The sequence below is a fragment of the Ciona robusta genome, chromosome 1 (assembly GCF_009617815.1).
Source record: "Ciona robusta chromosome 1, ASM961781v2".
Lineage (NCBI taxonomy): Eukaryota > Metazoa > Chordata > Ascidiacea > Phlebobranchia > Cionidae > Ciona > Ciona robusta.
The window spans coordinates 4618048-4641929 of NC_143235.1; the positions used below are offsets into that span (position 1 = coordinate 4618048).

At 31.8% G+C, this 23882-nt stretch overlaps 2 protein-coding genes and 1 long non-coding RNA gene across 4 annotated transcripts; 1 reads left to right on the forward strand and 2 right to left on the reverse strand.

Annotated features, from left to right (window-relative positions):
* Nucleotides 1-99: 99 nt before the first annotated feature.
* On the reverse strand, nucleotides 100-20847 carry LOC149741672 (gamma-tubulin complex component 6-like). Of its 2 annotated transcripts, none has more exons than XM_089887868.1 (28): nucleotides 20678-20847; nucleotides 20049-20191; nucleotides 19403-19553; nucleotides 18754-18842; nucleotides 18393-18517; nucleotides 17929-18068; nucleotides 16992-17066; nucleotides 15066-15291; nucleotides 14380-14571; nucleotides 13697-13821; nucleotides 12893-13094; nucleotides 11820-12044; nucleotides 11372-11521; nucleotides 10227-10399; nucleotides 9780-9893; nucleotides 9477-9600; nucleotides 8902-9133; nucleotides 8215-8315; nucleotides 8094-8160; nucleotides 7347-7439; nucleotides 6599-6776; nucleotides 5614-5737; nucleotides 4272-4428; nucleotides 3189-3359; nucleotides 2165-2280; nucleotides 1458-1567; nucleotides 968-1134; nucleotides 100-395 (listed from the first exon to the last, which is right to left on the reverse strand). In XM_089887868.1, the coding sequence occupies exons 1-28, from the start codon at nucleotides 20845-20847 to the stop codon at nucleotides 307-309; spliced, it is 4029 nt and encodes a 1342-aa protein (XP_089743994.1). In that variant the 3' UTR covers nucleotides 100-306. The 2 variants fall into 2 exon arrangements, with proteins under 2 accessions (XP_089743994.1, XP_089743985.1); XM_089887859.1 differs by having other exon boundaries at nucleotides 8091-8160.
* On the forward strand, nucleotides 335-1122 carry LOC149741673 (uncharacterized). The gene is made up of 2 exons (XR_016385990.1): nucleotides 335-464; nucleotides 1037-1122. It is a non-coding gene; the product is annotated as an uncharacterized LOC149741673 (long non-coding RNA).
* A 79-nt stretch (nucleotides 20848-20926) lies between the features above and the next one.
* Nucleotides 20927-22228, reverse strand: LOC149741674 (coiled-coil domain-containing protein 124-like). Its single transcript, XM_089887935.1, has one exon. The coding sequence runs from the start codon at nucleotides 22144-22146 to the stop codon at nucleotides 21466-21468; it is 681 nt and encodes a 226-aa protein (XP_089744061.1). The 5' UTR covers nucleotides 22147-22228; the 3' UTR covers nucleotides 20927-21465.
* Nucleotides 22229-23882: the final 1654 nt, after the last annotated feature.

The window sequence follows — 23882 nt, forward strand, 5'->3', positions numbered from 1 at the left end:
CACGTGTGTTGGTTTGTTTACGTCATTTCAATCGAAGTTGTGTATTCACTATTCAAGTTCGGAGTGAGCAAGACCGTATAAGGCAACAACAACACGGACTGGCTTGAACCTCTTCGAGGTCGGTTTATTACAAATTGCTAGAAAACTAAGAAAATTGAGCACGTAAGAGTACAAAAATAGCGCATGCGCTTATATAGGTAACAACTGCGATTCCAAACATAGTGAGATCGAAGTCGCATTGAATGGAAAATTTGCAGCGTAATGTGACGTCATCGTTACTGCACCGCTGCGTCATCTAGCGGCCGATCACGATTTGTAGAAACCGTTAAAATTGAGTCGAACAAGAAAGTTTTCCAAATGTGGTTGGTAACCTTTCTCCACAAGCTTAAGTACCACTGCAAGTAGTTATTGTTTTGTTTATGGCAGAATATAATTGGGATTTATAAATTTGCCAAAGTATACAGGTAAGGATTTTCAAGATAAATATTGATTGAAAGTTGTCGCATGAAGCAAAATAATGAATGTACCTTACTTTATCCTTGCGTGGCCGGGAAATGACAGTCGTTAAACACCTGTGTTTTGTTTCATACACCTGGCGCCAGCTAACGAGTTACCATGTATGTTACTTTGTGGTTGATTATTTTTTGGAGGATTTTTTTACGTATGGCTGATAATGTGGACAACCCATTAGTGACCACTGGGTTGGAGCAATTGTCATTAAGTGTCTTGCCCAAGAACACATACGCCCACAATGGTAGAAGCGACGAGACTTGAACCCATTACCTCTGGGTTAAAGGCAGGCTCGCTAACCAACTGTGCTACATCACCCAATATAATATATTAGTATCATCAACAAGCATGCTTCCGCAATAAGTTGCCAGTGTCAACACTAACATAGTTACATTTACAAAAATAGAATTTAAATAAAATTAAAAAAGAAATTAATATAAAGACAGTTGGTACTAACCTTTGTATAAAAAGTTTGACAATCTTGAAAATTCAAGGTATGTTTGTTTTAAAGCACGAAATGTTGCAGATTTTGGAGAAGAGAGTTGTTTATGGAATCTCAGGATACATTTCAATGCATCTCGTATCAAATTGAACACACTTTGTGCCTTCGGGGTGAGCAGGCATCTAGGTGTCAAAAAAATATTCTAATTCACAATTAAATAAAAAACTCTTTCAATTTAAAATTTAAAAAAATCTTGACATTTAAAATTGAATAAAAAATGGTTTAATTTAAAACTAAATACAAAATCTCTATACTGTTTTAAAGGTTTATTAAAATAATCTCTCAATTTAAAATTTAAATAAAAAATCACTAACCTTAAAATTGAACAAAAATAAATAAATAAATAAACAACAAAAAAAAATAGAAAAATTTTTTTTTAAATAAATAAACAGAACATAAAAAATATAAAACTGCAAAAAAAAACAACAGAAAACACAACACGAACCTCAAGACACACTTGTGGATATATTCCGAGTGACGAAGATAAATATCTTCGAGGTTGGTGACGTTTGTTTGCAACGAATCAAGAAATTCTTTCCAACAAACATGAAGAACCTGGCAACATAGAAATAAAATATTGAACTTTTCTTTTCTATCAAAATTTCTTTACTATAGTGGGGTGGAGTAAAATGGGACACCTTTCCATTCTATTACCTCCCCATTTGGTAGTAAACAAAGTACATTAAAAGACTTATAAAACAGTAGCCTAACCTTACGACTCCCATAATTTAAAACACTATTAAGGTATTTGATATTATAGGGTAAAGGTGTCCCATCTTCCCCACCCTACTATATATGCAGTTATTATATACAATTCATGTGTACTCACAAAAGATATTAAGTTTTTAAATTTAACTCTTGTAATTTTTTGTATCTTTTTATATACTTCTGACAGTTAGACAGCCTAAAGGTGACATTAGCTATGCTAAAAATGTACTTTTCAAATTTAAACATAGTTAAAAATAACAAAACTTGGTACGATAAAAATTCCTTCATATGAAAGCGTAATATCGTAAGAAAATAAACAATATGAAAGCCTAATATTGTACGAATAGTATGAAGCTTAATATCGGTATGAATGTAACTTGTAACTTAAAAAAAAAAAAACTTAGTAAGGTAAAAATTTTCAAATCAACATGAAAAATATTTGACCTGTGTTGAAACATATCCTTGCATTATCTTCACAAAATTATGCATCTCATGTCGATAGATATGTAGTATACGAAGCTCCGATGCAGTCAACCGGAACAAGGAAGTGACACCGGATTCTAAATAATATAATATAAAACATTTAGTACTTAAAGTTTTTTTTTTTATGTTACAGTGTTTTCACAGGCAAAATAAAGTTTGAAAATTTTATTATGTCATTAAGTTATAGGAAAACAGGAAATATTCATATTCTGTCCAGCGCCGTGGCGCAATTGGTTAGCAGGCCTGCTTCTAACCCAGAGGTAATGGGTTTAAAGCTCGTCGATGCTGCACTCAGCATTTACTAATGGATTGTCCTAATTTTCGGCCATCTAAAAAATAACCCCCCCCCCCAAAAAAAAAATAATCACCCACAAAGTAACATACTTAGTAATTCGTAAGCTGGCAAGAAGTGTATGAAACAGAACACCCGTTTTATCAACTGTCATTTTCCGGCTACGCGAGGATAAAGTAAGGTATAAAGATCAACACGTTGGTATTGTACGTGCTAAAATCAGTATAAAAATGACAACTATATATTTATGTTTAACAAAACTTGTTACCTATTTCATATTAAAGTCAAACTGTATATTATAGGGTTGTGGTAAGATGGGACATATTTCAATATTTTTTATCGTTCAATTTGGTAGTGTCGCACGCTGATACGTATGCAGCACTCTTGCAGCTGGCGACGTACGATTACGCCATAGATTACAACCATGGAGACGTCTCTGCGACGGTTTAACGAACGTAACACGTGACAGGTAAACAAAGAACATTCAAAGAATTCTAAGACCAAATCCTCTAACCCCCTTAGACTGTTGCTTATTGTTTAAAACACCATCAGGATATTTGGATATTATGTGCTAAAAATGTCCTGTCGTCCCCCACACAACTATATTTCACGCAAAAAATAGCTGCTAAAATTTTCGATCAAAAGATAATCTTTAACATTTTTTTAAATAAAAAGTCAAAAAATAAGTCTTACCAATGTGGCACAGTTGATTGCGAACGTCATGTAGAACCCATATCAGGTGTTTAAGTTGGAGCAAAAACCTTAAGACTTGGTTGTATTTCGTGTGAGATGATTCTGTGAGCACGATGTTACACGGCCACGGCGTGTTGTATCTCAATTCAAAACAATTCAAACAATCTCGATCTGAGGAAAGTTTTTATATGAAATACACTTTACACGCAACGTTGGGTAATTGCGGTAAAAAAAATACAAATTTTAGGTAAGCAAAAATTTCCCCCCCAAAAAAATTACTAATTTTAGCTGAGCAAAAAATTTTACAAAAAAATGAAAAAATTTACTAATTTCGGAAAAATTTACCTTATTTCACAATCCGCTAAATATGATTTTGAGAATAAATATACAATTCACAGAATGGAGACACTTATTTGAAATTTTTCAAGGGAAATAGAATAAATGGTTTATAAAAACTGATATCTGATTTGAGTGAATAAATGTAAATTATTAGTTGGTATGCATCGAAACATATTTTTACAAATTGGTAGACATATTTTCAATTAAAATTATGAAATATTATCAAGTCATTTTACAAAGCAAGCATTTTTTAGCAAGCAAGCATTTTTTAAAAGGAATTATTTTTAATAAGCATTTTTTTGCAAGCAACTTTTTTCAGGCAGCAACAACATCTGGGGTGGCTTTTTCGGCTACTGCCTAAGTCGAAGCCTAAATTAGATTTTGCTTTTTTAGTCACCTGACTAAAATTTAGTCGTTAGAATTTGACCGACTTATTCTGTAATAAGTAATGCACAGAAGGTCGACTAAATTTAAAAATTGGCCAACTAAATGTGAAAGTTGGCCAAAATTGGCTGACTAAATGTGAAGTTGGCCGACTAGATGTGAAAGTTGGCCGACTAAATGTGAAAGTTGGCCAAAATTGACCGACTAAATGTGAAGTTGGCCAAAATTGGCCGACTAAATGTGAAAGTTGGCCGACTAGATGTGAAAGTTGGCCGACTAAATGTGAAAAAACACCCACTAAATTTTAGTACGCCAACAAAAAACGCAGTAACCAATAAAATACTGTCTGGTCAAACTTACCGAGTGGATCAAACGCAGGTGGAAGATGGGTTAGAGAGAAAAATAAATTTCCGATCAAGGATGAATCGTGAAAGTTGGAAGATTGAACGGAACGAGATAAAATTGAATCGAGAGCGACCGGAGTTAAAGAATCAACAGGATTTGTGTTTCCGTGAATCTAAGATTGAGATGAAACAGTTTTTTAACAGAGTCAAGTGGGGAGGAAATTTTGTTGCTGTCAATAATAATGCTTTTACAATTCATCATATAGTAGGGTGGGGGAAGATGGGACACCTTAAGCATATAATATCCAAATATCCTGATCGTGTTTTAAATAACTAACAACGGTCTATGGGAGTCCTGGGTATACAGTTTTATAATTCTTTGAAGGTTCTTTGTTTACTACCAAATGGGGCAAGAAAATAAAATGAAGAGGCGTCCCATCTACCCCCATGCCACGATATTGAATTATGGTTTAAAGCTTAATTAATATAAAAATGATTTTGTGCAGGAAATTATTTATTTTCTCAATAACAATGCTTTAAAACATCTAAGACGTTAAATTAATAAAAAAAACATTTTTGTTTAGAGCTTAATTAATATAACATGTTATTGGGTATTTTATCATAGGTAAATGCTACTTTTACTGTACCATATATGTGGTGTCAATACACCTGCAGTTAAAGGTACATAGTAATTTAAAAATTAGGCATATTATTCATTCTCTTTTTATATTATTTTAGCAATTCAAAGACCTACATTAGACTTTGATCTAGCGGTATATAGGATTAAAAAGAGCACTGACGGTACATTTGATAAAAAAGTTTAAATGGGACAGTATTTTTACATAATAGTGAGATAAAAATTACATTCTTTTTTAGAGAAAAATGGACATATAATGTTTCATTAGAATAGTTTATGCTACTCGTATAGAACAGTTTGATTTTATTCTAATAGTAATATATAGTAGTGTGGGGGAAGATGGGACAATATCCTGATCGTGTTTTAAACAGTTAACAACGGTTTATGTTTTACAATTCTTTAAATGTTCTTTGTTTACTACCAAATGGGACGAAAAATAGAATAAAAAGTGTCCCATATGTTAAGTCAGTAGTTAAGTTTATTAAAAGCACCTCACAACACAAGCATATGTTTAGAATGAATGACCAACAAGGTCAGACAGGAGGCCAGACAGAAAAAGGAAGAAGGCAAAATCACTGAGGCAGAACATAATGCACATGATTGGAGAGGGGCACCACACAAACAAATTAGATACAATAGGAACTAAAACAATGATAACTTAAAACCATCTTCCCCCACCTTAGTATATGTATAATACATATAAAATATATAATTTTCTTACAATATGAAACAAGTTGTTGCTGAACGTTTGCGAAAATTCTCCATCTTCCAATAAAAGGAAATGTCGCAACATTTCAAAATGATCCACAAGTGAAAGGTTTTGCATGAAATGTTGAACCACGCACCTGATAATGTATATGTGATAAAAATAATAATAACTTTATTTTTCTCTAGATTACTGTATCAAAGATTTAGAAATATTTTAAACGAAAAGACAAGACATAGCGACAAAACAACAGTTGTTAAAACACGTTTACAGTTATAAACATATTTACATTTAATTGGAAAAAAATAAGCGTACAAATAGCCTATAATCATATTACAATAGGAACTAAACAATGGCGTAGCGACCACGCTTATTTTCTTTCAAATAAATGTAAATATGTTTTAAACTGTGAGTGTGTTTTAACAACTGTTGTTTTGTCGCTATATCCTGTCTTTTCCATAGCCATAGAAATACAGAGTGGACCAACCCATTGTTACGTAAAAGTCAAATTAAACGGCAGTTTGTGTCCAGAATAACACAGTAAGTATAGGGAAAATGCATGTTTTTTGGTAAATTACAGAAAAACTTGGGCCCAAAAACAAATTTGAAGGTTGAAAAATGTAAAAAGCATGTGTTATTTGTTTTCTGTATCACAAAAAGTCAAAAAATGGAATTAGAGGCAGTTGATTTGTGATATTTTAGTCCTTTAATGGGGGAAATTTAATGGTTTTTCAAAAAAAATGTTTGGTAAAGTAAATAGAAGCTGTTTTACGCCTTCCCGCAAAAGGAAAAGGCAAATAAAACTTAACAAGTTCGTTTAAACCCATTGCCAAAGTCACCGCTTTTGCTCTATTTTGGAAACACAAAGACGGCAGTTGGACTACTCGCTGTTTATACGACTCAATTCTTTTTCGTTTAAAATATTTCCAAATTTTCGCTACCGTAATCGCAGAGACAAATAAAGTTAATATTATATCAATATTAACTTAACAAAACTTACCTATTGACAAGATCGGAATGCACAGATATTGGATGTAGGACACATTTTAGCAACATTACAGGTAAAGCATCCAAGTCGGCAGCTACAATATCTTCCTGGTCGGTGAAAAACGTTGAATTGTTGATCCCACTGTGTTTCTGGGTGGGGAAAAGTTCTCTGCATCTCTCGAACTTGTCACCTGCAATATATAACATATGTCGGTTTCTTATTAAGTTTTCATGAATAGAGAATAAATGCATCCATACATAATTAGTTATTTTTAAAAAAAATTAAATTAGTTTGTTTTTTTAAAGGGATTTACTCACATTTATTGACAAAAATTAATAAAATACCAAATTAATGTTGTATATTTAGTTGAAACACATTTTTCATTTGTTGAAATATAAAATATAGAGTGTCATGGGAATTGGTTTCAAAGTTTAGCAAGAAGTAAGCTAAAATGATCACTCTATTTGTTCAAGTGATTTGCTGTATATATATGTGAGAATGTATATTAAGGAAAAATTAAAATATTTTTTTGGGGGGGGAATCTTGCATGGATCCTACAAAAAATATAGAAAACACTTCTTTTTTATAAAATAAAATTTTTCAAAATTGTAAAATTCTAAATTTTTTTTGAATCTTGAATGGAACTTAAAAAGTTGTAAAATTTGATATATTCTAATTTTTTTTTTAACATGAAAACTTAAATAAATTGTAAAACGCTTCATATGTACAAAAAAAGAAAAAAAAAACATTTCATACAAACCATTATTTGTAGAGTTAAATACTTTGAAAATAGAAGTAACATGATCATCATATACATTGAAAGTTGGTAATGGGTGATCTGTTTCCGGAGTTGCTGTAAACAAAACAACAATGACAGAACAACATTGATTTTATGTACGGATAAAATATCATCACAAATTCATGTTTTTTGTATAGTAAAGCTGGGAAAAATGGAACCTTTTTTTTCTATTTTATCGTCCCATTTGGTAGTAAACAAAAAATATTCAAAGAATTGGAAAAACGTATCCTCGCGACTTCCATAGACCGTATTTAATTGTTTAAAACACGATCAGAAAATTTATATATTATGTGGAAAAGGTGTCCCGTCTTTTCCACCCTACTATATATACATCGGTGATTAATTCATAAATGCTTTATTTACGTTAATAGAACGTTATTAAAACTACTGAAATCAAACAGTATTTTATTATTAAATACCTACCATCTATTATGTACTGATTGCATCTAAGTATTACAGTTTCACATTCCAGATAAATCAAAACAACATCAATAATATAGTAGGCTGGGGGAAGATGGGACACCTTTTGATTCTGTTTTCTCGTCCAATTTGATAGTAAACAAAGAACATTCAAATAATTATAAAAACATATTCTTGCGACTTCCATAGACCGTATTTAATTGTTTAAAACACGATAGAAAATTTGAATATTAAGTGGAAAAGGTGTCCCGTCTTCCCCCCTCCTACTATATATATAAAAAAAACTACCATTGATATATGAGTCTTCAACACAAGGTTCATTTCTTTTCGCAACAATGTCATTCGAGCTTACAATCTGTAAAAAAAACACCGATAAATATATAAAAAAATTAAATCATGAAAAATTCACCTTTTCTTTATCCCCATAATACATGAGATTCTGAATAGTAGATTGGCTATGGTGAACTTGTTTTTCTTTCGTTGGTTTCAGTTTTGGTTTCCTAACTTTTTCTGTTAAATAAACAATTTAAATTTATCCCAATACGCATAGGCACCTAACTTTTAAAATGTCAAGGTGCACAGAAGTTTTAAATGATAAAATTTTATGCCGGCGAAAATATGAACTTTTTTTCTAGTCACATTATTAGCTTTTATTTGGAAATAAACTGATATAGTGTTTATTTTAAGACATGTTTGTAACATAAGCTATTGAATTGTTTATGCATTTATACTGGGAACTCATGGGGAAACTTATTTATTTTTAGGGGTGCAAACGCATACCTTGCATACCCATGTTAGGCGCCTATGCCAATATATTTGCATGTCATCATAAGCTTATAAATTTTTTTTAAAGTACTTAAGAAAATAGAATCTAAGATACTAACGATTGCTTAATTAAATAGAAGTTTTATTTCTGCTTTCACCCGTAAATAATTTTTACTTTAAAATACTAAGAATTTTTACTTTTAAAATATTAAATAGTTTATTTTAAATATTAAACAAAATTGACTATATTATATTAATTACAACAGTTACTTTAAAATACTAAATATTATTTACTTTAAAATAATTAATTGCGGCAAAAGCAATCAGTTACCTGCGCTTAATTCTTTGTTTTCAAGTTTAGTTGCATCATCAACATTAACAGTAATTGATTCAACATGTTGATGTTGATTTATTTCATCAACTTCTTGATCAACATTTTCATCAACAGAACTTTCAACATTTTCCACAATATCAACAAGTGGTGTATCAATTTCAACTAAATGATTTTCTTCAATATTTTTCACACTGGTTGATGTAGATTTTATAAAGTGCTCAGGTATAACCTGTTGAAAATTTTTAATAAATTTAAAAAAGAAATTTAACTAAAGTAAATTGTTAAAGTAATTTGTAACATTCGAATGATTTGTGGCACCTAAACGCCATCAAAAATTGGCAATATTTTAGAAATTTGCAACAATTTAAAAAAATGTTTGTGATTATTTTGAAAAAAAACTGTTTTAACACAGTTCTCTTCTTTATTTACAAAATGACAAAACTTCAAAATAGGTTTTGCCCTTCTCTTTATATAAGTTACATCGCATTTTGACAAGCCAAAGGATAAAACTAGCTCTGTATCATCAAAACAAAAACAAATAAATTTCAATAAATCTGCCAATTAATAAATACCTGATTTTGAAGAAATAAGATTCGCTTGTCATCCAGTTGATGACGTTTTATTTTCCACAAAGCTCTTGCTTCTCTGTTCTCAGCATCTCGTGTAAGTTGAGCATAACGTTGCTCCATTTCTTCCCTTTGTAAGAATTTAGGAAATAAAGTAAGAATCTTAAACAGTGAAAATTAGTTGGCGCGCCTGCCTGTAACCCAGAGGTAATGGGCTCAAGGCTTGTCACTGCTACCATTGTGGACATATGTGTTCAAAAATGGTATAAAATACAATTTAAAACAATCTTTTTTGAAATTGTTACTCACTTGACTTGAGCAAATAATTTATCATCAGTATGTTTATGAAGTGTATCTCTATATTCATTCATTTGCAACCGATGTAAGTCATCGGATGCTTCTTTCTCTTTTTCCATTTTTCTCCTTAAATTTGTTAAAAGTTTAATAAGAATTATCAAAAAAATATTTTAACTGTATTTAATTTGTTGTAAAATATTATTTAATTTTTTAGATACCTTAAATAAGAAAAAGTGTATTCAATTACTATGAAAAAAAAAAAAAATTAAAATATTAAAATTTAAAAAAAAAATAAATTACCTATATAAATAGTAATATTTGCAAAAGAAATACAATTTTAAAGAAAACACTTTATTATTTTAAATAAAATATACACTTAAAGAAAGCATAAAAACCCCATAATGTTCAGAGTAGAGCTTCACTCAAAATTATAATCACAAAAAAACAAAAACATCTCACCTGTTTAAATCATCTTCTGCTTGTTTTTTAAGTCTGTCATATTCCGTCTTCTTGTTTTGTTGAATTTCAAGAATAATTTGTTTCTTTTCATCAAACAACTTCTCCATTTGTGTTTGATACACCTCATGTGAAGCGTTCACCAATTCCTGTCTTTTTCTCTCTCGGGACTTTTCCTTTAAAATTTCAACCATGTTTGTCATATTGTAAATAAAACTAACACAACATCAAAAAGTTTTTTATATTGTCCGTTATTACACCTGAAAGGTGAATTAATGAATGTAACTTAGTTTAGTGTGGCCGGAAAACCACACTCGTTATAACACGGGTTTAACACCTCATGCCAGCTTACAAGTTACCAAGTATGTTACTTTGTGGGTAAATATTTTTTTGATAGATTTTTTTATATTTTTGTTTTTATTCTTATATGTATTTTTAGTGATTTTTTTATGTGTGGCTGATAATTTGGATAGCCCATTAGTGGCCACTAGGTTGAAGCAATTGCCGTTAATTGTCTTGCTCAAGGACACAAACGCCCACAATGGTAGCACAACGAGCCTTAAACCCATTACCTCTGGGTTACAGGCAGGCGCACAAACCAACTGTGCCATGGCGCCGAATGTAAACTATGTTACACTACGATATATGTTCCTGCTGCATAGAGGATACTCCACATAATTGCAAAACTCTACGCCAATGTTAAATTCAAACTTTAGCACTGTTTGTGACAAAACAATCTCAAACTTGGCGAAAAAATAAAACCAATTTTGGTGTAATTTATGTTCCATACAAAAAACAGCTTTAAATAAGATTTCAATTAAAATCCCATTCAAAACAACTAGTTCATTGCAGATTAAAAAATTTTTTGTTAAATAGTCAGCTTGCAACTTTAACGAGAAGATGCAATCCAGGTTATAATGCATTGAGCTTTAAAAACATGGTATATATTTGCTTGCGTGTACTGTTGCGTTACATTCCCGGATGAAGTCTCGCCGTATGGCACACGAAACATTAAAAATACACTAAGTTTTTATACCATATAAGCCACTAATATATTATTTATACTATGCCCGCTAGCAGAAGTAACAGAATATGGTAAATTGGTACTCTCAATAAAAAAAATAATATCGACATAAAGTTAAAATAACCTCTTCCTCCCAAAACAAGATCATCTCATCTTCTTGTGCCTGGAGGAGAGATTGATATTCTTTCCATTTCATCATCTGCTTCTTCATCTCAATCTTGGAGTACGACATTCGTAATTGAGGTAATGGGAACATTTGAGTGCACAGAAAATGCTGCGAAGAAATGGTTTAAAAAATGTTTAAAAAAATTCATAAGGTAACAAATATTGGTTTTAATAAAGTATTAATAATAAACTATATAGTAGGATGGGGAAAGACGGGAGACCTTTAGGCTTTAGCACATAATATCAAAATATCCTGATCGTGTTTTAAACAATTAAAAACCGTCTAGGGAAGTCGTGGGGATACGATTTTATTATTCTTTGAATGTTCTTTGTTTACTATCAAATAGGACGAGAAAATAGAATAAAATGTGTCCCATCTTTCCCCACCCTACTATATGTCAATATACCTGAGGTGAAATGAGCTGCATAAGTTCGATTGATTTTCCGCACGCGAACATTTTCTCAGCAATCGGAGCTAAGAACAACGGAACACATGACTTGATATCGTTGGGGTTCCTCGCAACGATATAATTCTTCCACCTCCTCCTGTCTCGTTTTCCCCCATTGTTGTCGTTGATGTTGATCATGAATTCATCGCTTGATTCAACGCACAGTCCACGAAACACCCAACTCTAAAAAAAAATATTTTTTTTGTGAAAACAATTTTTCTCTTTTCCTTTTTTTTGGAAAACAGTACTTGACAAAAATTGTTATTATAGTTTATTAAAGTTTATATTTTTGTCTGGTGCCGTAGCATAGTTGATTACCGCACCTGCCTGGACCCAGGGATAATGGGTTCAATTAGAGCACGACCGATTATCGGTTAGCCGATATATCGGCCGCATTTTAGGTGATTTACCGATTATCGGCAAGGGCAAAAAACGGCCGATATTATCGGCGCTAAGTAACCATACGGCCAACGACGTGTTTACGTAAGAATTAATGCAGAGCGATAGCTTGTTCATAAACGTAAACTTACTCGTATACCTAATTCTACTCGTTCGTAAAAATCTAACGTAGTAAACTAGGTCAAAGCGTCTGATCACGCGTCCACCGCATGTTTGAAAATAGCAATATCGGTCGGGCTCTAGGTTCAATGCTCTTTGCTGCAACCATTGTGGGAGTATGTGTCCTTGGGAAAAATACCTAACAACAAGTGCTCAAACCCAGTGGTCACTAATGGGTTGTCCAAATTATCAGTCATAGGTAAAAAACTGAAATATTCTCCAAAAACAATCACCCACAAAGTAAGATACTTGGTAACTTTTAGCTGGCACCAGGTGTATGAAACAGAACACACACGTTATAACGACTGTCTTTTTCGGCCCATGAGGATAAAGTAAGTTACATTCATTCATTCATACGTTTTAAATTCATTTATATATATGAGGTTCCAGGCTATACAATGATTGGGGAACCTAATAGATAATTAAAAATACTTCTTTTCATACCAACATCCCTATACACAGTACATAATTACCTGCACGAAACTTAAATATGGTTGGCAACACTTTTGCAGAAGATATAACAAAATAAATCGTTCGTTTGCATCCGTAGAATGCAAAGCTTCCTCATATAGATATGTAAGTAGCGAGACACCAGTTGGGAAAATAGATCCATCAACGTCTGGTTGAGTAAGCGGAACATCAGGTGACCCACATTTGCATAACTGACACATGTAACTGGAAAATAATATTTTTAAAACATTATTTTTTTAATGATTTTTTTTTAAATTTTTAAACAAAATTTATTTTTATTAAAAAATAGAATTGATGAATCTATATGATTTTACTAAACGCAGAATAGCAAAAAGGACAGATAAGAGATAACCTTTAAAAAATTACAGACACGATTGCTTTGGTAATATGTTTATACAAGCTAAACATAAAATACGGTATTACAAAATGTGATCAGTGATGATTTCTTAATTTTTTAAATATATATATATATGATATTTTATTTGGGGATAGCAAACTGTCAAAGTAGATTTGAATTTTTTTTAAATGGTCATTGTTAACAGTTTGCACTTTCATTTGCAGCAAACTTCTTGCAGCTGTGATTTTCTGGTTACGACACACCAAACTTTAAAGTGTTACAACACAAAAAAATGTCAATATTTTCCCAACAGTTGCCATAAATTAGTGATATTTTTGCAGCACAAATAAATTGTTTCACAGGGTACAGATAAATAAGTTCTGCAATAAATAAGTAACAATAAAATGTTACAAATAAATTTTAAAATACTGATAAAACAAAACATTACCAATCAAACAAACAAACTTACTGTATTAAAGCTGTGGGTTGTTGTAAGGCAAGTGAAAGTTCTTGTAAAGTTTTACATTGGTTTGAATAATGAAGCATGTTCTCTTGGAAGTAATGTAGATATTGCTGGACAGCTTCACAAAATGTCTAAAGGTTTTTAATATTTAAAAAAGTGAAATAAAAAGTGACTGTGTTTTAATGAATATTTTAATGAAAAAATTAACTGTTCACTATAACATTTTTTTAGCTTTTCGCTCATAAGGTAAATTTAAAAATATAAAACCTATTTTTAAAAAAAAATAATAAACAAATGTGATTTAAGTAACTTTATGACTTATTAGAGGTGTACGATCTGCGGCCCACGAAGACAGCTGCATATTTTTCACTAAATTTATTTAATGTCACAATAAATTTATATAGCAGTTTTCTGCTTCAGAAATTTATGTGTTCGAACCCCTTTAAATAACATAAAATCAAGACAATAAGAAACTAATATTGCTCCTAACAGTTTATCATAACTGTCTTACTATTAGTAAAAAAGCAAATAAAGTATATCAGAATAAACATTTTAAAAATTATTTAACAAATAATTATTTCAAAAACATGAAACGCTAACAAAAATAAAATACTTTAGTAGAAATACATATTTAAAAAAATAAAAAAATACTAAACTGTTTTATTTTTATTAGATAGAATCATATTCACCATGAGTATACACTCTGTATTTTGAATCCAATTGTTTATTTTCGTGGTAGATTTTAAAATATTTGATGTAAACAGCATGACACGTCGATATGCAGTTCCGCATTCCGCAAACTGGTGCAAGCAATTCCTTACACTAGATGGCGTAACACCGCACATATAAACTTTACTTGGAACAACAAACATTTGCGCAAGCTGGAAATGTAATATGATGGGTTATTTGGAAAATCTCCACTTGATCCTAATCATACAATCTTACTATGCTATATAAACTTAAATTACACATTTTGAAATAATTAATTTCGAACTGTTTCTACACCTAAGTATATTTAATTAAAATTACTAATTTAAATAATTATTGCATTCACTAAAACAATGAATGAATAAATAAATGAATGTAACTTGCTTTATCCTCGCAAGGCTGGAAAACAACAGTCATTATAACTGGGTGTTCATACACTTCGTTATGTATCGCTGATAATTTGGAGTTTGGACAACCCATTAGTGACCACTAGGCTTAAGCGATTGCCGTTAACTGTCTTGCCCAAGGACGAATAGGCGCACATTGGTAGCAGTGATGAGCCTTGAACCCATTACCTCTACATAACAGGCAGGCACGCTAACCGCTTTGCCACACACCTGGGTAGTCACAAAACACATCAACCTAGAACATTACTCAACTTTTCTACCTTGTTATATTGAAAAGTATCTGAAGCTACTCCAACAACAACAAGACATGAGTGAGACAACAACACTGTTTCCTCAACAAGAATCAACTTGTTGTTTTGTTGTTGTTGTTGAAAGAAGTTTGTTAAATCAACAACGAGACGAAGACGTGACATCCACACGACATCATATGCGTTCGAAACAAGCTCAGTGAAATAATATTCCTTGTTGTGCGGTTCACCTCTGTTTCTGTGATCACAAGAATATAAAGTATGACAGGGGGAAGATCGGACACCTATTCATTCTATTTTATTGTCCAATTTGGTAATAAACAAATAACATTCAAAGAATTATGAAACTGTATCCTTGAGACTACAATCAAAATATACAAAATCTAACTTTTATCATATTCAGACATTTATATTAAGTAACGTATTAACTTTTACAAACATCATAATAAACCAAGAAAAAAAACACTAAAACAGTATTATTCAGCAAACATTTAATAAATATATGACTTAATAAAGTTGACCACGGCCTACTAGAGATACGGCCTGATAATTCACATTTTACGTTTGAAATTAGAAGGCCTATTGTACGTCACAAACACCATTATTTTCAATTGTTACGTCATGTATTTTGCTTAAAAAAGGTAGCAGTAATGGGAAAAACGCATCGAAAAACATACGAATTTAGCAATGAGGTCAATTATTTACGAAAGTATAGCTACATGCAGCGTTAGAAGCGACCAAACAGCATAATAATTATATAAGTAAAGACTTGTAAACATAATAAAGGCGTAAACAAAGTTTACAGCACCAACACGGAATTAAACAAGAAAGTAATAAAGCTTTCATTGAGAAACTCTTAAACTTAAACCAATGCTGCTTGTGAGGGCAGGGTTATCCTCAAAAGGCATTGGATGTTTGATTTGGTAACCATATAAGTGTCCAACCAACCAGCAAATAACGTTAAATCATTCACCTAATCATCATTTATATAAAAATGGCTGAATCAAGTAGATTTGAATAGAATCTTGTTTTTGGATTGACCACTGTCCGCCAAAGCATGTATTGAAAAGTTAAACTACAAAAGTTGGGGTTTCCAGAATACATGGTGTAAGCAAATTGGCTTTAACGGAATAGTTGGAACTAAGGGTTTTTCGCTTTCCATGCTTTACCAAGTGAGCTTCATAATCATTCTCGTAAATTCCACCGTGTAGACCAAGCTGTCAGTCTGCCGTATATAAGCCACTTTGCCGTCAAGTCCGTTTGTCCAGGAGCCAAAAAACGAAGGTTTCTTCGGACAGGACTGATAACAAGACCAATTTAAACATGCAGCGCACTTGTAGACCATGGTAAACTGTAGTTGAATGTATATAATATAATTTGAATGAACTATATCAGTACCAAGTAAGTTCAGACCCGCAAGTGGTTCACGTTAAAAATAAAACATCTATACATAGACACAAATAATCATTGAACCTGCAAACCAAACGACGATTACTAAAACTATCTTGTTTACTAACTCAATGTGCGCTAGTTTAGTTTAGACACAATCACTGGTTTAGAAACAAATGTTGTTTCAGTAGCGAAATGGATGTAGAGAGCTATACTGAATATACTGTCTCGTAATTTTCTTCGACTGAGTGCGAACGGGACTACGTAATCTGTTCTAACCTAAAAGACTACCTGTAGGTTATCTTACAGTTAATTTTAAACACTTTATTAATGCAAAATAATCCTGATAATCTCTTTGCAACTAGCATACACCTTCTATTTTAAATGAATATTTAAATTAAACTGTATACTATGCTGCTATGTTTACACCTAAACAATGAATAACAATGGGAAAATAATGTTGGTTGTGACGTATAATAGGCCTTCTAATTTCAAACGTAAAATGTGAATTATCAGGCCGTATCTCTAGTAGGCCGTGAGTTGACTTACAAATCCCAGGAAAAATAAGTTCTTCTCTTTGTCGATAAACATTTCGCCCAATCTGTTACATCGTAATTTGGTGCTCTGTTCATTATAAATAAGATTAATGCATTGATAGTGGTGTAAAAGTATTGCTTATATTATTATATTAAGGTGGGGAAGATGGGACAACTTTAGAACATAATATCCAAATATCTTGATCATGTTTTAAACAACTAACAACAGTCTATGGGAGTTGTGAGGATACGGTTTTATAATTCTTTGAATGTTCTTTGTTTACCACCAAATAACTAGAGAAAATAAAATTAAAAGTATCCCATCTTCCCCCACTCTATTGTATAAAATAATTTATCAACCAGTGTATGCCAAAAAACTTACAAACTAAAATTTTTTTTTTTTATTAAACCATTTTTATTATGGTGGGTGAAGGTCCTACATTAAAATATGTCTTGGGAGATTGGCAGACAACTTCACTTAAATGTTCATTAATAAACTACAGTGGCTATCATTGCAAAGAATGATATTAGTTTTTTAAATACCTTCTTATACATACATGGGTATTTCTTTAGATTGGTACCAGTAAAATTTTTGATCTAAAAATGTTAATTAGGTGTCACTAAAATCGCTGTTTAATTTTTTTTTTAAACTCTGGCGTTCGTGTTTACCTTTCCCAAGTCATGCAAATTATGGTGACATAGCATGTTTCACTTTTTTAACGAAAAAAAAGTGTTTTTTCGACATGTTTTTTTAATTTTAACATAAGGGCCCAACTTTTCCCAAAAACAGGTATCAGTGAGGCCTAAGAAACATTTTGAAACCAAAATTTTCACTAGCAGACAGCGTAAGGATTTTCCATACATGTTTGTGCTGATTACATACATTGATACATATTATATACAAAATACAATTATATGTAAGATTAATAACAAAATATTAAAACATAAACCTGTAGTCATAATACGGAGGGTGAGAATCATTCACCCGTGACTGGGTATTGCGCAACATTTTCACAGAACATGGAGTACTTCCACCAGACACGAACCCTTCATCCTCATCTTGAACAATTTTGCAATCATAAACATCACTCTGTGTGAATATAAAAATTCTTCATAAACTGCATTTTTTAAAAATAACGTATATATATAATAGGCTATTAGTCTTGTTGTTTTGTTTATGCTATTATTAGGGTTATATATATGCACAGTAGAAAGGTATACAATGTTTTCATAAACTGCATTTAAAAAACAACATATTAATAGAAACAGTATAATTCTTGTGGTTTTGTTCCTTTAATATTTAAGATTATTTGGATATTACGAGTTAAAGGTTTCCCGTCTCCCCCACCCTACTATATGAAGATATCACAACGCACTGTAGTGTCACTTACAATATATTTCAATGCAAACTCACCAATAAATCAGGAAACTTCAAACAACCAAAATATGGTTTGGTTTTCGGATTAACAAAACGAAAACCATCTACGTTTGAAGGCGTGTTTGTATGGTGAGTAAATGCAACTTGAATTTTCTGTTGAGCTGTTGTAAATAAATAAAATATTACTTCATTAAAAATAAAACAATTAGTAAATAAGCTATTAGAAGAGATGTTTATTAGTTTTTATAAAAATTGATATTTACATAATTTTATTTGTTCTTAGAATTTGTTTAAATAATTATTCTAGAAGAGAAAAAATGTCTTTTGTACATAATAATTGCATTTTAATAGCACAGAAATAAATTCTTTTGTATAAATTGCCTATTAGATGACCAACCTGTGGATTCTGGCAATAATAATGGCAACCTATACGTATTTAACTGACCCCAACCACATTCAACTTCTTCTTCATTGAACTTTGATGGGCTGAAAAATGTTTAAAAAAAAATAATAAAAAGTTAAAGAATTTTGATGGGCTGTAAAATTTTTTTTCAAAAATAAAAAATTAATTATTTCATGTTAAATATGCATACCAAAGCACACTCCATGTGAGAAACTGTTCAAGTAATTTAAAACATAATATTAAAAAAATCAAATTTGCCATGTATTGTTTGCCATCTTTTAACTTCCTAATGCTGTGCAAATCATGCATGCCTTCTGTACTACTGAATTAGTTTAACTGACATCTACTGTCTGCCACCAATCACCATTATATTTTCAGTATAGATAAATATAATTATGAAGATACAAAAACAGAAGTTAGACACTCTCATTTAATTTAAAAACTGTATTTGTCTCTTTGATTACAATAGCGTAGATTTAAAAAAGATTAAACAAAAAAAAATACTTTAAACCAGTTACAGTTAAAACATATTTATATTTATTTGGAAGAAAACAAGCAATACAAAAAAAAAAAAACACAAAAAAAAATTGTTAGAAAAAAGAAAAAGTTTTAAGTACATCAATTCATATTTAAAATTTCTTACCCAAAGTAAACATGAGAATAATCAAAGTTGATTTTCTTGCAATTTAGTTTGCTGTTGTAAAGAGTTAGTTGGTCATCTTGTTTATTCTTGCTGGGTTTCCTGGCAAGACACAATAAAAGGCAAAGCACCTTTTCCACACAATCATCTAAACCTAAATTAAATACAGAAAAAGTTATCTCTTCAGTTTCAAAATAAATTTTGAAAAGATGCGCCACACGAATGTCAAATAAAGACATTTGGAAATTTTCAATTACATACACATTTGTTATCACTTTTTTCCCTTGATAATAATTTTTTTAATGAACATTTCTTTATAAGTTGTTTACAAAAATTTACAAAAGCAAATATTATATTATTTCGCATTTTATTAAGAGAATTCGTGAGTAAAACATGTCACTCTAGTTCTAGTTAAACATCGCGATCGCAATAGAAAATACAAACCAAAAAAACAAAATTTTAAACTTATTAAAGTATATACATATATATATGTATACATATATATATATTATAATAAATTTTATTATAATAAATTATATACATTACAATAGATTTTATTATATTAAAATATATATATATATTATTTTATATCTTTTTAGGAGAATTTTAAAAGAAATTTTTTAAACATAGCAATATATAAAATACGAACCAAATCCACTTGTTTGTAGTAAACCATCAATATCACATTGGTTACCGAATCGGAACATTTCCAAAACAAGAGAAACATTCATTGAATTATCGAACAACAATTTCCAGTAATATGAACCATTACGATGGTGAGATAGCTTTTTACTGCATATAAAATACTTCATTTTTGGCCAATGCATATTATTATATTCTAATCGTTTAATAATTCTAGATTTGTTTAATAAATCTATTTTGTCAATCAAAGAATCAAACATTGAAATGAATGAATGAATAAAACTTTTCCTCGCCTGGTCGGGAAATGACAGGGGTTATCACACCGGTCCCATGCCAGCTTACGAGTTACCAAGTATGTTACTTTGTGGGTGATTGTTTTTTGGGGATTTTTTCATTTTTTTATATATGGCTGATAATTTGGACAACCCATTATTGACCACTGGGTTGGAGAAATTGCCGTTAAGTGTCTTGCCCAGAACACATACGCCCACAATGGTAGCAGCGTCGAAGCTTGAACCCATTACCTCAGGGTTACAGGCGGGCATGCTAACCACTATGCCACGGCGCCGGACATTAATATAATCTTGAATATATATATATCTAAATACATTAAACCAGCAACAACTCACAACTTACCTATCAAACATAGAATCATATATCTTCCATTTTAACTTGATTTCTTCACTGAGAAGCGACACCTTTCCATTCCTTTGTTTTCCTTCTTTCGACTTACGAGATTTAGCAACAAATATTTTCGCCAACTGTTCCACACATTTGTTAAAACTTTTTTCATTGCTCTTGTCCATTTTGATTTCAACTTTTATTCATTATTTTAATGAAAGCATTTGTTGCAAAAGTGTCTCACACTTAAACACTACCATGGCCCTGTGCAAAACTGCATTGTGAGCTTTTTTAAATATCAATTTTACCCAACAGTAATTTTAAGCACTTTGCCATTAAAAATATAACAAAGACAAGGAACAGTTATCATTATAAATTACATAACATACCACACATTGCTTGTTGGCATTAACTTAAAAAATACAAACAAGGACAATATTCCAGGAAACTGGCAACATGTTGAAACCATATGAACATTTATATATAAAGAACATCTTTATATTTATAATGATATTCGCTGAAATGTCAATCACTGTGAGATCAAATATTTATGGGTTATAAATAAGTTTAAAACAGTTACATTTGTGCATCATACAGAAATCCATGCCAAAATAAATAGAATGTGAGTGGCAAATGGCAATACAGAAAAAAACAAGTAACTCTGCATAAAATATTTAATGTACTAAATTTCTTTGAACTCAAACTTTACTTTCTCAACTGATATGTTTTCTATGTTTAATCATATCCTATAACCTCCACTGTTAAACAGTGGCACAGTAAACAATTCAAAGCATATTCTCAATTTACTTGGCGTTGTATGACATGCTTTTCTGGTTCATTGGATTTTCCGGTGATTTCTGCCACATTTTCCTCAGTGTTTGACGAAGTTGTGACAATTTAAGGTTCGGGTTTTCAGCCTTTAACTTCGGCATGTATTCTTCCTCAAACTTCTTAAACGAAGCTTTCAACCTCCGCTCAGGATGACGATCCAGCTCTTCTTTCACGCTTAATGCAGAGATGGCATCCGATACAGACCGCGCTTCCACTGCATCAGTATTTGTTAAACTATTCGCGACTGTTTGATTGATATTTTCCTCCAATACATCTTCCTGCACAACAATTTTCTTCTTTTCCAAACTAACCCGTTTCTCATCCACAAGCTTCTCAGCTTTTTCCTTTTGCTTCTGTGCCTCTATATCTGCTCTTGACACTTTAGTTGGGGCAGGTTTGGCAGATTTTCCTAAATTGCTCTGCTCTGCTTCATAAAGTTCAGCCAATTCCTTCTTTTTGTTTAACGTCTCAAGTTTCTTTTTCTCCTGTATTTCTTTTCTATTTTGTTTCCGGAGATTAATCTTGTGGTCATCTTGCCAGTAAAGGTCTTCTTCTTGTTTTTTCTTCAAGTCTTGTTTCTCAGCTTGCTGTGCAGCTTTTCGTGCTCTTGCCTCGACTGCTTTTGTATTTGTTCCTTGAAATTTCTTGGGCATTACTTTAATTAATCCACAACCAAAACTAACAGATATTGTAGTTGTAGAACTCCCTGGGTAATATAAACTTAATTAATTTAAAAAAAAAAACGAAAAATTTAGCACTTTTGTCCTCACAGGCCTCTCATACAATGTATGGCTGCTAGTGAAAATCCTCCCCCCACTTTATTTGCTAACCCCTAACTACTAAACCCCCTAACCCCTTTAACCATCAACACAACCCCTAGGGCCCTAACCACCAACCTCTAACACTTTCCACCGGTCTATTCTGCTATGTAGCGGAGGATTCTTTACTAGTGCCAAAACGAAATCTATATATTTATTAGATTGGATATGAAAATACGTACAATACTACATAAGTTTTACTATGATAAAAAAACAGTTTGTCAAACTTTTAAGAATTCTTCGCTTTAAATTTGGGGAATCCCCGTTTAACCAAACAAACCGCAGTCTAGGGGAGCAAGTTTATTATTTGTCATAAAACTACTGTAATATACGATTAAACGTACGATATCTGCACACAAGCATATTTATGTCCTGATTTTAAGTCTATTGTGAGATTTGTAATAAAAAAGTGACCACTACAAATTTATCGTGACGTAGCAACGCAACAAAAGCACAGTTTCGTACTATCGCAGAACAAATGAAATATAGTTGGGTGGAGAAGACAGGGCACCTTTAGCACATAATATCCAAATATCTTGATCGTGTTTGAAACAAAAAAGGTTTTATTTCCTACCAAATTGTACGATAAATATAATAAAACAGTGTTCCATCTTCCCCCTACCCTACTATATATTTATATCGTGCCCGCTTGCGAACTACCCAGCCCTAGCCCCAAGCTTCGTGGGTGATTGTTGTTTCGTGTTTTGTTTATCTCGAGTCTGGGTTGAAGCAACAAGCAATCAGTTTCCCGCCCCAAGGTCATATATGCGGAAAAGTCTCAAAATTGCCGCGCCGTGGCACAGTTGGTTATCGCGCACGCCTCTAACAAAGTGGTTATGGGTTCAAGGTCTGTTGCTGCTGTTATCATTGTGAGTGTATGTGCGTTCTTAGGCAAGACACTTAACATCAATGGATCTTACTTAGAGTTCAATAATGGGTTGCTCAAATTGTCAAATCCGCGCGTGTAACTAAAATGACATTGTACTGCTGTCCAATTTGATAGACGTTCTTATCAATAGTAACTTTCATAGTAGGAAAGGGGGAAATGGGACACCTTTGGCACATAACATCCAAATATCCTGATCGTGTTTTGAAAATTTATCAACAGTCTATATGGGCGTCGCGAGAATGCGAATTTATAATTCTTTGAACTTTCTTTGTTTGCTACCAAATAGGACGAGAAAACAGAACAATTAAGCAGGTGTCCCATTTTCCCCATCCTATTATATTTATCAACTACTGTACATGTGAATATAGTTAGACTTAGCCCATATGTCATGTTGATATACTCGCTCCACGTATGCTATATCGATCAAATAGTCTGACAGTCTGTAATCGAGGAAGTTCGAAGTCCTGAGTAATCATGCCTTGAAACGATGAAAGCCAGTGTCATGATATATTTGTTTCGACCGTTGAATTTTGCACCAGATGTCAAAACAAATATATCGACACCGCCGTGATATATGTATCGTTCTGTGGGGTAAGATAGGATACCTATAGCACTTAATATCCTACTCGTATTTTAAACATTTAACAACGGTCTATGGGAGTCGTTATAATTCTTTGTTTAC